This window comes from Larus michahellis, chromosome 2 (assembly GCF_964199755.1).
Source record: "Larus michahellis chromosome 2, bLarMic1.1, whole genome shotgun sequence".
NCBI lineage: Eukaryota > Metazoa > Chordata > Aves > Charadriiformes > Laridae > Larus > Larus michahellis.
The window spans coordinates 62,874,294-62,890,632 of record NC_133897.1 but is presented as its reverse complement, the minus strand read 5'-3'; the positions used below and the strand labels follow the sequence as shown (position 1 = coordinate 62,890,632).

The window sequence follows — 16,339 nt, the reverse complement described above, 5'->3', positions numbered from 1 at the left end:
CTTTCCCTTTTGCCACTGTTTTTTGTGGAGCTCGTTAAAAATAAATTCACTGTAACTGAGTATGCTTTACTGAGGTGAACTGGGACAGGGGACAGTTCAGGGACAAAGGGACATCATCATTCAAGCATACCTTTCAGTCAATCGTTCATTTTTCAAAGAAAGCTTTTAGGCACTGCATTCAGACCTGACTACTAGCAAAGGACATGTTTTGCAAGACAGGTCTAAACAACATCCTCCCCCCAAAATGACTGCCACATACTAATGAAAACTTATCTAACCAACACAACACCCAGTTATGGCTTTTCCCCCCCCTCTTACAAGAAGTAGATGATTCATTGCTAGATAAACAGCAAATACTATACAGTGACCAATCTGGAGCCTCTCCCCTCCCCTCATTTCTCTTGACATGTAACTTTCCTTTAACTGATAAAATATTATGGTCTGAAAGGAACCTGCAGTCTGTACAAAGAGCTATTATTTTCTGAGGAGAAACTGCTAAAAAGCAAGATTTTCTCACTAATACACAAGGGAACTTTATTTCCTCTTAACGAAAGGCTTTTCTTCTCCCTCCCTGCCCCCAGTGACAACTTGCTCACTTTCATATAGTAACATCAGTGAGAATTTACCAGAAGCAGCAGTACCAGGATTTGGCTCTGAAACAGCTGGTTTATTTTTCTTCGTATTAATAGAGTTTCACAGTACCAGGGTACATTTCAAGTACTGCAGTGTTGGCAAGGGAACAGACAACTTTTAGTTCTATCTTTTCCAAAACTCCGCTTTATAAAGCCCATGCTGTAAGTTAAAATACAAATGGGTTCTTATTAAATTGAAACTACTTGGAGTCATTCACTCTGTGCAACTCTTATTGCTTCCGTCACCCACGTAAGTATCAAGCAACTAACAATCAAAATGTACCAGCAGCAAAGAAGGATGGTGGGTCTGCCTGGTGCTCACATCAACAAAAGGAGCTATGTGATCCTATCAAGGGGTTTCTTCTGAAAATTGCACCCAGAAACCTAGAGAAAATTATTCCCAGACTTTGATATAGACACAGATGCATCATAGCCACGCATGTATTGGTTTGGGGAGTGCGATGGAAGGAACCCAATAGGAGTGCTTGTAGAATTTTAGTTCCTCGGGTTTTTTTGTTTTTTCTTGAAAGCTTTTCTTCCTTGATGGTTTGAATACATGTGAATTTCGCTTTCTTCCTGATATTTTGAATCATGTATATAAACACTAGCCAAAGAGGCATTAAATTACATGGCATGTACTGTTAGTTTCTGTATTTGAACCAAAGCTATTACACATTTGGGCAAAAGGAAAACTTGCTCAGACTCAAACTAACATCTGACCTGTTTACAAGACATATGGCAAACCTCTTCGCACCTAGGTAAGCACACTGACACAGCTTTTGCGAATGTGAGACTTCCACCTCTGGGCTGTGAGAACTCAAATCCAGAGCAAACCGGCAAACATTTTTTCTGTTCCCATCCGCAAGGCCTTTCCCTTCAAAGTACTGATTCTGATCCTGGCTTTTTACACTGAACCTGATCAAGAGGGTCTTCAGGGAATTCCTTCACTAATCAGGCTTCCTCCCAGAAATACTATTTCTGCTAAGTTGAAAACAACTAAATCCTAAGAATTTTGGAACCAACCTCCAGAAGGGCAGACAGAAGAAATATGTTAAAGAAATACGTTAAAGAAATGCATACATAACTACCGTTCCAATGTTGATAGCTGAAAAAGTGAGGTATTTCACATTTAGCTGTTCATCCACAAAGTCCGCATCTTAGCTCAGGAAATGGCCACATTCCTTCCACATCCAAACCTCTCACCTCCCTCTTAAACCCTCAGTGGGTTCCAAAGGTGTCTGAAGAATATCAGAGGGAAGAGGAGGGAGAAAGAGATTCATCTAGAACTGGGAAGTGGTGCAAACACCTCTAAGTGAAAACCAGCAACTACACTTCAGATGAAGAGACAATAGCATTCTCTTACTTGGAGGTAAACCACGCATGCGGCAAGTAAAGAGACTGTTTTTATTAACATGAATAACAGGAGTTGAACATTAACCAGGCTAAACCAGTACAGGGGACTGAAACCCTTATGCCTGGGCAACTTGCAAAAAAAAAACAAAACCTATTGAGCTTTCCCAAGATTTAATTCCACCACAGGTATCCCATGGAGAAGAGGTAAGTACTCTCAATTCTACACAGCAAGGGAAAAGAGTGAGGGAAAAGAGCAGCAAAGAGTAGGCGGCAATGTCGACAGGCAGCTCAGTTGCTGTAATCTGTGCATTCAGGAGGATGATCTCTATTGTTTCTGTGAGTGATTAGACTGAAGGATTAAGGATTAGACAGAGCATAGTGCAACTGGAAAAGTTAAATAAAGAAATGGCTGCTCTTGTGATTTTTTGCAAATTAATGCAGAGAAAACCTTCATGCCTCAGTGAGTAAGGGTCACAGACTCCCTCATTTAGAGGCTGCATTCCAGAGACATCTTTCACCTGCTGTGCACACATCACTCACATGCTCCTCGGAGAGCCTCCACAGACATTGCCTTATTCTGGAACCTGCCTGAATAGCACAGTAATAAAAGCACATCGTTACACAAGTCCAATTACCTATTACAGCACCCCACTCCCCAACAAGAGCAGGGAAAATTATTGCACAAAGGAACGAAATAAACCGAGGTAACATTTATACTTAGTCCAGGGGGAATTCCAGAAACACGTATTCCTTGAAACTTTAACATTAATATAAAATTTATTTCCTTTACACAGCAAGAAAGTAAACAGCACATCACTCACCTCTGCAGGAAATGCCTTGGCTATCAATTACTTGTTTGCAGATTCCACAAATTTTGGATTTCTTAAAAGACTTGCATTTGAAGGTGTGAGACCTTGAAGCTGTTTCTTGAGTCTGGAAATAAGGGGAATAACATCAGACCTTCCCTCAGCTTTTGAGCCATTCCTTTTAAGTGAAATATAGGTAATTTTAAATTAAACATAACAGTAGTGTGTCAACAGTATAACAGCAGTAAGTCAAAGTGCTCTTGCTCACTCCCTCATCCTCACTCTTATTCAATAACACGAGTTTTCCACTCTTAAGTGTGGGAAGCAACAGCGCGAGGAACCTCTCACAGACACTGCAAGACATTTTATATCATGACTTCAGAATCCACTCCATCACTTATCTTTTAAGAGGAACTAGAGAATAATCTCTATGATACGAATCAACAACCTCCTGATCTAAGGTCTTACCTACATAAAAGCTTGTGTTGGTTCAGCTTAAACTGGTTAAAAATAACTTAAGTAATGCTCTCAGTAGCCAGTTTAACTCATCTGGTGCAGAAGGCAGCTTGGGCTTTTCATTTAATAAATTAAAAGCATCCATGCAAACTGACTTTGGCACAGATTACTAACTTCAAAATCAGTTTTGCTTCTTTCCTGGTTCCGGCGGGGATAGGGTTAATTCTCCCCAGGCTCCGGCAGGGGCAAAGGTATCCCATGCGGTGCGAGCCATGCCCAGTCTGGAGCCGGGAGCTGCCGGGGGAGGGGGCGGGAAGTCGCCGCTGGGAGCGGGCGGGGGCGTCCCGGCTGCGGCCGGTGAGCGGTGGTACCTCACCGTGTTTGTACCTTCCTCTGCCAGTGGCGTTGGTGGTGTTTTCTTCTGCCCTTTGCTGTGCTGCTAAACTGCCTTTGTCTCAACCCACGAGTTTTGCCTTTTTCTTCCCATTCTTCCCCGGGGGGGGTGGGGTGTGAGAGAGCAGCAGGTGGTTCTTTGTTGCCGTCGGAGGCTGAACCACGACACCTGCGTCAGTACCCCAGGTTAACGTTTTTTCCACAGTGTGTCACAGTAACTGAAATATCATGTTAAAATATAATGCAATCTTGAAATTTCTAATTGGGGACAGAACTGCAAAAGTCAATACCATATATGTGATGGATACTATATGGCTTCTATAACTTAGGAAGCATTTAAGTAACAAACACAGCAGGTACCACAAGCCTACGACAGAGTCAGCATCTCCTTTGGAAGGGTAAAACAACCTTCAGTTTCATTGGCAGACTTTTTTGGAAATATCAGTTACCTATTCAAAAACAAAGACCATATTCGCCAGACCATGGAAATCCCCAAATGATTCTTCATGTTCCTCATTGTTTCACGTTTTCACCTCACTGTCCCCTTAAACTCAGTACTGCAAACTGGCTTGCATTCAACGCTTCAACACCTGTGCAGAGCTTTAGCTGTCCAGAGGCAGAAAGCTGTGCTTCCACACGCAGTCAGGCCAGGCCACCGCAGCACCAGGCTTCTGCCCATACCTCTGATGAGACGGTTTCCCAGCGTGGTGCAAAGCACAAGCCTATGGCAATAAGGTAACACGGGATTTCTTTGTGGCTTTGAGCAATTCACTATGCGGCTCCAGGCAAAATGCTTACTGTCCCCAAAAACACCTACAACACAGATGCTTTGCATGCACAAGAACGGTCATGAAAAGTTGATGTCACCTTCCAAGTACTGCTTCTACATGAGCCTACTCAAAACTCCAGAGGAGCCCCAAGGAACACAAAGGGCAGCGACTGACCACCCTGAGCAGCCCTGGCTGCCCTGAGGCTATGCTCACCAGTGGGGATGCACAGGCAGGCTGATCTTAGAACAGCTTCAGGAAACATTGTTCGTCTTACCCGCAGCGTAAAGCCAAGATAATTAACACACTTCCATAAACACCGTGGTAGAAATTACTTAGACTGAAGGAACGAAACTCACACTGGACTCTCAAGAAAATCTTTCCACCAGTATAGTGTATTAATTGGGAGAAATTAGTGAGAGGAATAGTAGAATAGCCCACGTCCTTGAAAGGCTGGAGCAGGGAAGGAAACACAGTTCACATTTATTTCTCAAGTAACTACAGTGCTTCATTAGACACTTTGATCCCTCACTGTAGAAGCTGAAGTCACAGATTCCCCTGTATCCCCCACTGCTGACATTTGCATCATGTTACTTCAGGTTAAATTGAAAGATGTTGTCAGAATTATGATTCATATTAAAAATAAAACAAAAAGAAAAAATACGGCTGAACTCTAATGTTATGTAGGATCATACTTGACGGCAAATGGATCAAATTTATTACTTTCAAAAAAACTCTGTCATGATTGGGTTTTTTGCATTTGAAAGTATGGGAGAAGTTTTGGAAGAGACAGAGGTCCAGGAGGGAGGGAAAACATCATTACAGCCAGGTAATTCACCAATCTGATGTGAGCAGGTTCTACACCACAATGGGTTCGGGCATCGTGCCCAAATAGCTGAGAGTCCCTAATCTCCACAGCCTCTTCTGTGTAAAAAAAAAATAAAAAAATAAAAAAAAAAAATCAGCAATGCCATCATCTTCATCAGTTGCTGTGGTTTCTCGGCTTTGTAGATACATAGGCAGAACACAGAATTCTCATTTTAGATTTTATCCACTCCTCTTCCGTGTAGAGTTCTACTTCTGGGTAAAGTTTATTGGACACATCTGTGACTGTCTCTGAAAAGTAAAGTATCGCAGAGCTTGTAGTTTTGAAGAAATTCATGGATAAACTTCACAGAAAACTTATTCTGTATCTAGGCCTGCTTCTCCTTATTTCCTACCTCCCAAACAATTCTCTGCAAGCTTTGACACTTGCACTGTTCCAAAGCAAGATAACTGTCCCAAGAACTCACTGGAGTTTAGTGTAAGTACGTCTTGACATTAATTAATGAAGGAGTCAAACCTTCCATTTCATTTGTAATGTAAACATAAAATAAAGTAATTTTCCTCCGTGGAATTTTTGAAATATTCTGCAATGCAGCCTTTGCATCTGAATTTTAAAAAAAGTGCAATTTTTGTTCCTTGTTGTTCGTTTTAAGTACATTCCACTGTGGGCTCTCCAAAGTAATTCAGTTAAACAGTTTGTTTAGTAGATTCAGTACTCATATCCATTTATACAAGAACCCTGCATGATCTACTGTGAAACCTAGAGGAGCCCAGACCAAGGTTTCTTTGTTGTCACCTGGTACAGCTCTTGTGGTTCTCCACTAAGGAAGATGCCAAGGAAAAATAAAAAAAACCCAGAAAAAAAAATAGGAAAGCAACCATGGCAGGCAACAAGCAATGCTACTTTCATGAGGCTCAAAACTGGAATCTAAACTGCATGTAATTGTTAGGAACAAAAACTGGAAGAAAACAATGCAGAACCACAGGTTACAGACTGATTTTTTTGCCCGAGGAAGAGGCTGTAATTATGTCTGGTCGCAGTTGCTAGCATTATGAAACTCTCTTTCGTTTACCACACAAGGAAATATTTTTGGCCATGCTCTGCTTTCTAAGGCACACAGAAATCTAATGAAGCTGAAACTTTATCCCGGACTCACATCAATGTAACACAGCAGACTGTGTAAAGATTTACATAGGCATCCTCATCTATGATGAATTTCAAATACTACTTCATCACTGAGCACTTTCATTATGTATCAACATGCCACTCATCATCAGATAAAAAATTCACAGCAACTCTGCCAAAGACCTTTGCAACACATAACATTTTGAGAAGAGAAAAGCAGTTTACACAAAAAAAATCAACCAGATTTCAATTAAGCCAGACTAAAGCACTCAAGATACGCAACCTGGTTTTCGGCAACACTGAAACAGCAGTTAAGTCTCCTTGGCAGAGACTTAACACTGGTTCATTACACCTACCGAAGAAGTATTCACAATGCTATTCCAAAATACCATATTACATCATAACAGTTAATTATTCAACAAACAACAGAACCAAGCAACATTTTTTTTTATTTCAACTCCATGTTTCCAACATGTGAACTGCAATTGTGATAATGGTTCTTCTTTAAAAAGACAGTCACAGGGCTTAGATCTTTTATCAAAGAATCAAGCAAATATTGTAAAATTAAACCTGTTCATATAATCTTCAAGAAAAGTGTATAACTATATTCACATACTTAAATGCCCAGTTAAAAAAAAAAAAAAAATCAAACTTAGTCAATTATTTATTGCTTCTACGAAGTCATCCAGGCAGTGACTAAATTACGAGGAAATACAAGTCTCAACAAAAATAATTAAGACTTTTAAAATAAAATAGTTAATTCCAGATGTTACCCTATCTGGAGGGGAAAAAAAAGCCAAAACCTGTTGGTACATTATTTCTCTACCTCCAAAACGTGCAACAATCCATGTCGGATATTCCAGAGAAGAGAAAGTTATAAACACACGTGCAAAGGCCCCATAAACTTTCTCTATGTCAGACTCTAGTCCTGCTGAATTATACATGGGCCACAGAAACCCTCTTAGCACAGCAGCAAAATCATATAAAGTAAAGATATGTTCTGTTCACTTCCCGTCCACGTTCATGCACATATAATCCCTCTTCCCTATCCTCTCTCTAAATACAATACTGCAATTTCCTGGGGCTCTCTTTGTGCATTCTTCTACTATCCAAGATAGCTTTAAATCCACTGGCTGTTATAATGGTTTTGACTATTATTTTAAATATATGGGAGGGAGAGGGTAGCAGCGTATTAGCAGAATAGGTATTTCACCACCTTTTATGGACTAGGGAACTGCCCACAGGGAATGTCCGAAAGAAAGTTCATACAAGGGATGACTGAAAGCAATCTTCATGAAAAGTCTAAGCCCCAGCTAAAAAATCCCTTCCAAAATTAAGCCATATATCTATTTCTGTAGGATTGCTCCAAAAATAAGTCACATGACTAAGGAAAAAACAGCACAGCTAGCTGAGGGGAATGCCAGGCAATTCACATCCTTTCAGCCCTATCTGAGACACAGCAATATCAGCTTTCTTTGAAAGATGGTTTCCACAGGATGCAGAGGTAACATAAGAGTAGAGCATTGGAACAAAAAACCTTATCGTCAGATAAATCTCTCTCCCCACTTTACAGTTTGAGGTTGGCCACCTCAAACTTTAAATAACAGACAGGAACTTTGTCATATTTGTTGTTTTGCCAGACAGTTTCAAGTCCTTCCCCTTATAATCTGGCTGAGATTTCAGTTCAGGAAACAATAGGTCCGGGTCTGCCTGGAGGTGGGTGACACTCACTGAAGAAAAACAGTGCCCAAGGGGGTCTGAATGCACGCCCATCAGCAGGCTCGACACTCCTTCCAGCAGGATGCAGGGACAGCAGCACACCTTCTGGAGAAAGGCAAGAAGGCTGCCTTTCTCTGGCCAAATCCTCACTGCTCTCCTTCGTCCCAATATCCCTAGGAATTAGTGGCCTGTAAAGAGCAGTGATTCATCCCCTCTCCTCCCAGCAGGGACAAACAGGGGAGCTTGTGCTAACTCCTGATTCGTAATGTAAAATAGCAGCAGATCTCACATTTTTCCATTTCATCAGTTCTTTGCATTATTATTATTTTTTTTTTTCAACACCTTCATTTCTCCACTGCACATGAATCTGTATTGGTCTAAAAGCAATTAGGAGACAGATGGAAAGTCCATTAAGACAATCATTACTCCAGACACTGGGAAACTTGTCTTTTTCATCCTCATCTCATTGGCAAACCAACACTTTGTTCTGTGTGGGAAAATACTGTACAAAGGAAAATGCCTGAAAGCAGCAAAGGGCTATGTGCATCATGAAAGCTCAGTGTTTGTCAATGGCTTTTTTTTCTTTTTTTTTTTTTCTTAAATGAACTGCCTTGACATCTCTGAGACTACAACACTGCTTTTATTACACGAAGATTGGAACTCCCACACATTCAGAGCTAGACATCTGAAGATTAGAATTCACATCTTTAAATAACAGGGTGAAAAAAAGCTATTTCTGAATATACCTGGTTTATCTTCAGCTCACAGAAAAAAAGCTGAAGGGCATAACAAAAGTAAAAATTCAGAGACATCAGGTATCTACCTTTGAAATGCTGACAGTTAAATTTTATTTATTTTTGAAATCATCTTCACCTAGAATCTCTCATCAAATCTCTTCCCACTGCAGATGAATTCTTGCAGGTACACAAAAACATCAAGCAAAGTACATGGTTCTATGCAGATTTCCTCCCTCTGTCTTGATAGTCCCTAATGAACCTGTTTACAAAAGCAGCAAATGCACAAACCACTGCAGCAACGTACAACCTAATCCTCCTATGACATGATGCAGCTACGTACAAGGCCAAATACCAAAGAGCTACCCCAAGAGTTATGTCTCGTAATCAAAAAAAAAAAAAAAGACACCACACAAAAACACCCACCACAACACACATACACAAAAAACCCCCACCAAACACACGCACCAAAGAAACAACCATGAAAGTTACCAAAAATCTCCAAAGCAAGTGGAGAAAGGGAGAGCAGAAGTGAAAGAAGAGGTCAGACCCAGGCTAGAACAAGGACAGACAGCAGCAGCAGTGTGCCAGAACACTGACCAGGAAAAACAGCTGAGAGGGATGAAGATGCATGTCATTAAATCAGTCACTGAGAAATGGAAGAAATATTATTAATATTAACGCAGTGAAAAATGTTAGCAGTTTCACATAGAATATTTTACTACACAGCTTGAGCTTTCCCTCTGACCCTCACAATCCTGCTTTGAGGCAGGTGTGCCACACTAATACATAATCACTGTGGCACTGAGTTCATACAGGTATTCTGTTGCCAGCACTGCTACCTCGCAGATATATCTTTTGTTCCCCCCTATCCTCCAGAGAAAGCCAACATCCGGGCTAGAAATACACAGAAGTAAGCAAGTTGATAGTTGCACACTTCATAAACTTGCATTTAGCAGCTGAAAGCACATATATCACGGTGTCATGGTTTAACTCCAGCCAGCAGCTAGGACCACGCAGGTGCTCTCTCACTGCCCCCAGCTGGGATGGAGGAGAGAATCAGAAGAGTAAAAGTGAGAAAAAAAACCTCATGGGTTGAGATAAAGACAGTTTAATAGATAGAGCAAAAGCTATGCATGCAAGCAAAGCAAAAAAAGGAATTCATTCACTACTTCCCATCAGCAGGCAGGTGTTCAGCTATCACCTTTCCGCAGGGCTCCATCATGCATATCGATTACTTGGGAAGACAAACACCCATCCCTCCAAACACCCTCCCCTTCCTCTTCTTTTTATATGTCATATAGTATGGAATAGCCCTTTGGTCAGCTGGAGTCAGCTGTCCCGGCTGCGTCTCCACCCAACTTTTTGTGCACTCCCAGTCTACTCACTGGTGGCATGGCACGAGGAGCAGAAAAGGCCTTGACTGCTTAGCAACAACCAAAAACATCAGCGTGCTATCAACACCGCTCTCATCCTGAACCCAAAACATAGCCCCACACCAACTGCCAGCAAGAAAGTTAACTCCATCCCAGCTGAAGCCATGACTGTCGATCAGGATCTGCCTTCTGTAACATCACTATGTTACATCTTCAAGAAGTAAAAAAATAACACGCTTTCAAGTCTGCAGTAAAATCTCATGAAAGGTCATTCACAATAGGATGGGAAAATGGCAACCTCAGCTCAGTTTCCTCCTCTCCCCACACGCATCCTTATTTAACTACTTTATTTCAACCCAGGCTAACAACACTGTGGGCTTACTGATACAGACAGTATTAATGACTGCATGAACTCTACCTGGCCACTATACTTTGAAAGCTAGAGTTACACTGAGCAGGGAACAGAGTGCAGACCAGCATCTGTGGCCAATACATCTTCACTCAACACCTATGCTCCCCGCCCAAAGTACATACTTCAATTTATTCTCCTAGGCTAGAAGCAATGGTATTACAAACACTCCTGGTTCAGTACGTAAACAGCACCATCTTAACTTGCAATCCCATCCAGATTACCATCTGCACTAATGATAGTAATTCATCTAGAAAACAGCACTTTGCATGTGTGGAATTATGTCCTTAACTATTTCCTCGTTTTATGAGGTTATCTTACTTCATATAGTCAAGACTGTTCCAATGAGTAATCTAAAACAGTATCTTCCATATAACAACTTAAAATAGGCACATTTTCTGCACTTTATTAAACCTGAGGATCCAAAAAATTTGGCTTACAAAATTTTGTATTCAGGAATTTAAGAAGTGGGGGAGAACCCAATGTGGAATATGAAAATCTTCACTGTGCATTTTTGGGTAGAACTTCATTTCTTTCGTAACATCTAGTTTCACTATTTTGCTGCTATTTTACTGAAGCTTTGCCATTTTTTTACCATCAAGTTATAACAAACCTTTTTCAGGAAACAGAACCAAACTAGTATTACACAGATTTCTACAAAAATTTTTTATAGGATAATGTTAAGTGCCACTCCAAAAAAACAGAAATGTTTACTCAACAATCCTGCTCCAGGATGTTAATTTCATTACTTAATCAGACAGCAGACAACTTGTGGTTAGCCATTTATTTTGTATTTTTCCCCGGTGTTTCTGTGTGGTCTTGTCAGATGAGTCTATGGGAACACAAGCTGATGAAAAACACTCTACTTGCAACTGTAGATTTTGCACTCCTTCTCTATTTATTTTCCTCTGTATTACAAGATTAGTTGTACCAAACACTCTGAACACATCCCTCTAAGCGTTCATCATGCAATAACAGTATACTAAATCAAAAAGTCTCAATCATATTCCCTTAATGCTACTAACTACAGATTATATTGTGCAAAGTCTGCGCTCACCTAAGCCCTAACAGGCAAATCAGAGGAAACTAAGGGAGAGCAAAGGCTAGTACTAAGTAAGTTTGTATTTTTCCTGAAGAACATGAACAGCACACAATAAGCAAAAAAACCACCCCAAGCAACAGTGTCTAAACTTACTGGTTAAAACTATCATTCATACTGCAACAACACTTTCATTATACACAACTATTTTTAAAACGCTAAGGAGAAATCAGAGTTAGGCTGATGACAAGAGGTACACTGCTTGCTGTGGCAAACAGCAAAATAAGGCTCCTCTTCTGATCTTCGCACTGCTTCCAACTCTAACCATCCTTCCCACTCTGGTACCAAAACCAGTACTATGGAAAACAGGCTCTTCAGGCTCTGGCAGACGTTCCTAGCACAAAATGCTGTCACATTTTGCCATACAGAAAGAGAAAGCACTCGCCATGTCAGATTCACGCTTTGCCTTTATTTGAAAGAGGAACTCACAGTAAACTATATAATGTTCAGTTCACATATACATGCTGATCTCTGAGAATAAGAAAAATTCAATAGCAAAGCATACCATGTTACAGTAAAACAACGTGTCTGTAGCAAGCTAATCATTACAATTATACCTACTTCTGCTGAACAGCAAATTTTCATACCTAAGAAAAATTTGAATTAAGTTACCTTTACCTCCACCTTATTATTGCAACCATTTTCAAAGTTGCTTCAGTTACAGCGTGGCGATAGGATAACACCCTTGCCTGACGATCCAAATGGTCTCTACCTTTCCGATTAGCTATTCTCATTCAAACATTAACCTCTAGTAGGAATACAAGAAAACAGCCACCTTGACAAATGACATCAATTGTGGTCACTGACTAGCGCAGGCTGCTACTAACTGTGAGCCCTGTGTGCTCCCACCCAGCCAGGAAAAGATTTGCTGCTACTGGCCTGAGGCTTGGAACTTCAGTTCCTCTCCTCTGCCATGCGAATCAATCGGGATAATGTAAAATAGCTTAAGCACAAGGATCGCATTCAGCTACAAGAACGAAAGGGCTTGTGGAAATGGATATCAAACACAATAGACGTTTATGAAGTTATTATACAGCGCCTGCTCTGTAGCTGATTAACTTGCTCCCTCACCCAAGGACAAATATTTAAACTATTACGTTGAGAAAAACAATTACATAAAACACAACTGTTACTTAACTCAATTGACCTGCTCCTTCCTTGTAGCTCAAACAACTAGTCGCTTTAAATTTCCACATAACTATCCTAGATATTTCACTGGCACTCAAATCAGGATCTTTTATCACAGCGAGTAAAGAAAAACTCACTAAAACGTATGTTGAACTTGACTTTCATGATTCTTTTTAAGGGCCCAAAGAATCCACTTTAAACCCTGAATTCTTCCTCTAATGACTAGAAAACTCCACAAACCCTCACTGCTCTTACCGAATACTCCCCAATCTCATCAGTATCACTTCATCAGGATTCTTCAGTTTCCATTTTCTTGACTGTTGCACCAAGGGTACTTTCATATTAGTGTACTGGAAGAGCACTCCGTTCTCTCCCCTTTCTCTCAGAATGATGACAGTTTCCTTCAAAGCATTCGTAATTTTTATTCTACTGTAGCTTAGATTTCTTTTCTTGCACTTTCAGAGGATCTAATTCGTTATCACAACAGTTATGCTCCCTCTGCCACACAGAAAAAAAGAAAACAGATTCTTCAAACAAAGCCATTTTCTAGAGCACAGAAATTTACAAAAGGAACAGTCCCATGTTGTACTTGGCAAAACCTGAAATAATTTCATAGGAATGTACAACAAAATACAAGTGACACTAGAGAACACTCATTTCAAAGGCTCATCCTGGTTCTGATATCCAATTGTTCCACTACGTTTTTCATTGCACAGCATGTAGTGTATCGATATCGCTACTGAAATCAAATAAAACTTCTGAAGTATCTTCACTGCCTGGACATGTATGTTTGCATATCTGCTGACAAGGAAAATCTACAGGCTCATATTTTTGTAGGTGTCATGAAGAGAAAACAGAAATGCTGTTTTTTCAAGACTTGAGGTGTATCTCTGAACGTCGATTAAACAAGAAGAGGTAATCTTTCAAAAGAAAGCTACCAAGTCTCAGTCTAGCCCAAAAGTATTAGTCAGCAGCTACGCATCACTCAACAGATTTCACTCAAAATGCCAGGACAATCAGAAGTTTTACTCTTTCAGGATCTTTAATCTGGCTAAGTAGGCTTCTTTACAAGCAGCAAGCCATTTGACAAAACCAAGCAACAAGCCATTTGACAAAACCAAGCAACAATGAGCAACCAGTGATACCACAGCACCAGGCAAAGACAATCCGCAAGCATACAGTTAGCTATTCAAGATTTGTATGTAGGCTTTTTAGTATTATGTGGCTTTTTTCACATAATGCAGTTCAGGGCAGGAAAATCTGTAAAATTTTCAGTCTGTTTTTGTTATTCAACCTGATACTATAGATCAATGGTAGCCCTTTCCCTCTCCTTTACAGCAAATGTACAATTTCCGAAGGAAAACACACTTTTCCACAAACACATAAAACCTTATTGGCCAAACCACAGCCAGAACATACACTGTTCTCCTGAGCAAGAGCATACACAAGAAAAACGGAACAAGAGAAAGAAAGAACTGCCTCTTACTAACATTCTTTCAGAAAAAGTTTATAATCCCTTAATTTTGCCATTCAAACAAACCTGATGCCTACAGCCATAAACTAGTGCCTGTGTGCTTGTTTTATTTGCTAATTTTCATTACACACAAGGCTTAAGGCAATAAAATTGTTTATAGGCTGCAACCCTCAGCAGCAGAGAAACCACAAGGAATTCACAGATGCGATTACTTTCTTAAAAGTTAAAAGCATTACTTCGGAAACATCAGCATACAAAATGGGTGGAATTGCTGAGGAATGAACATACCTCGGTTTGTCCACCAGCCAACTCTCCAGATGAACTGTTGTCAGCCTGGTTTAAACAAAGGGTTGCTTTAATTAGTGAAATGTTACTAACTGACAGGGCAAATTCCAAAAATACTTCACTACAATTAGAAACCTTTTTCCCCCCATTAAAATAAATTTTAAATAGCTTTTAACCCCTACACGGCCACATGGGTGTGCTCTAAGTATATACATTTCTCCTCTGTACATCAAACAACACTTAAGTAAGCTACAAAAATGTTTCCCAAAGCACCTGAAAAGGCTTCCCAGCATTATTACCAGAGGATCAAGGCAATATTTCACTTCAGTCCTGTTTCGGATACCACTAGAACTAAAGTTTTTCCAGTCTAGCTCTACACCGAATTTAACAGGGAGTGGAAATGCATAAAGGAAAGCAAAATGCCAGATAACTGTTCAAACCAGTTTTCAGTTCAGGTTAAGTTCAATTCACAGCTTATTACTATACTGACTGTAGTTGTCACGCTCCCCTCGCTGCGATTAATTTTCCATCTTTTCACTTTCTAGAAACTGTTCAATTATTCTACCACCACGCATTCATGAGACTCCAACCCTTCCCCATGCAGCCCCCAGCATGTTGTGTTTACACATGATAACAATGTGAACCGTGAAAATCAAAATCAAAATCCACTGCTGACAGAACAGGTAGTAAGACATCAATACCAGTGCAGATCTTTTTAAACCAAAAAAAAAAAAAAAAAATCAGTTTGCAAGCAATAAAGGGTGGAGCGTAGTATTTTTTTCTTAGAACAAGTAATAAAATCCTTTAAAGTTAAGACAAACCAAACCCTGGGATTTAATAACCTGAACTACCGTACTCTCTAAACTTAAGCATGACAAATGAATCTTTTATATGCAAAACACGCAAACACACACAAGATATCGATTGTATAATACCTGTACAACAACATGTAGATGCCCTTTTTGCTCTTATTGGTTGCATGTGCTGCATGTACAGACAGATGCCATCAGACTAAATGAAATGTCTTGTCAAAGTGACATTTTGCACAAAATTTAAGATCTTTCAATTACTCAGCCTCTTTGGAGTATGGCTGTGTTTAACCGTCTCCTGTGACTGAATGTGGTTAACAGGAGCGTCCCCCGTGAAAAGGGAGAGGACTACTTATAGACTTCTTGGTTTATGCGAGGTATTCCCCAAACATAAGGCTCCCTGAACTGAGATTTGATTCATGCAACTCAGTGTTCCAGCGACCCCAGTTCCCAAGCAGGAAAGGTGATCCTGCAAGGTCATTGAAGTGAAAATTTCTAGCAGAATCAGACTACCTGGAATTTAGATTTACATTTACAGTTGTCCAACTCATGCTATTACTTATAGCAGCCAGATTTTCCAAGTATTACAGACAACATGAGCTTGTTGTAGTACCTTCTTATAATGAGTACCTTGTAACCTACAGCAGTGCTTGCTTACACCATGACCTTATGCTATGACTTCCCCTTCATTGTTGGCTGATCTATCTAAATCTAGAAGCAAATATTTCCACAGAGACAGCAACATGCAATCATCTTCTAAGGACCTTCAAAGATCCTCGTGTAATAAGTCTCGATATCTAACACAGTTCTCAAAAAACTAATTTCTGCAGCTATTACACAGTTAATTTTCTTTCACTCACTCAACTTGCTTTAGTCATTGGCTTCTTTTGTTCAAGAGACATTTGTTAAGAAAGGAATTCAATTATTAGGAACCACTTAATGCTCCTG

General features: G+C 40.1%; 1 protein-coding gene across 8 annotated transcripts in view; it reads right to left on the bottom strand.

Annotated features, from left to right (window-relative positions):
• Positions 1–16,339, bottom strand: part of TNS3 (tensin 3) — a 187,496-nt gene that overhangs the window by 154,536 nt on the left and 16,621 nt on the right. For 3 of the 8 annotated variants that reach the window (XM_074575680.1, XM_074575683.1, XM_074575682.1), the window contains exon 2: positions 2,807–2,918. The exons of 1 other annotated variant lie outside the window; for it this stretch is intronic. Coding sequence is in view for 3 of the 7 variants with exons in the window: in XM_074575678.1 (XP_074431779.1) it covers positions 2,526–2,553 (28 nt within the window). In the remaining 4 variants the exon portion in view is untranslated. Of the gene's footprint in view, positions 1–2,525; positions 2,574–2,806; positions 2,919–14,585; positions 14,631–16,339 lie in introns of those variants that run through there. 4 more of the 8 variants (XM_074575679.1, XM_074575677.1, XM_074575678.1 and 1 more) reach the window with 3 other exon arrangements.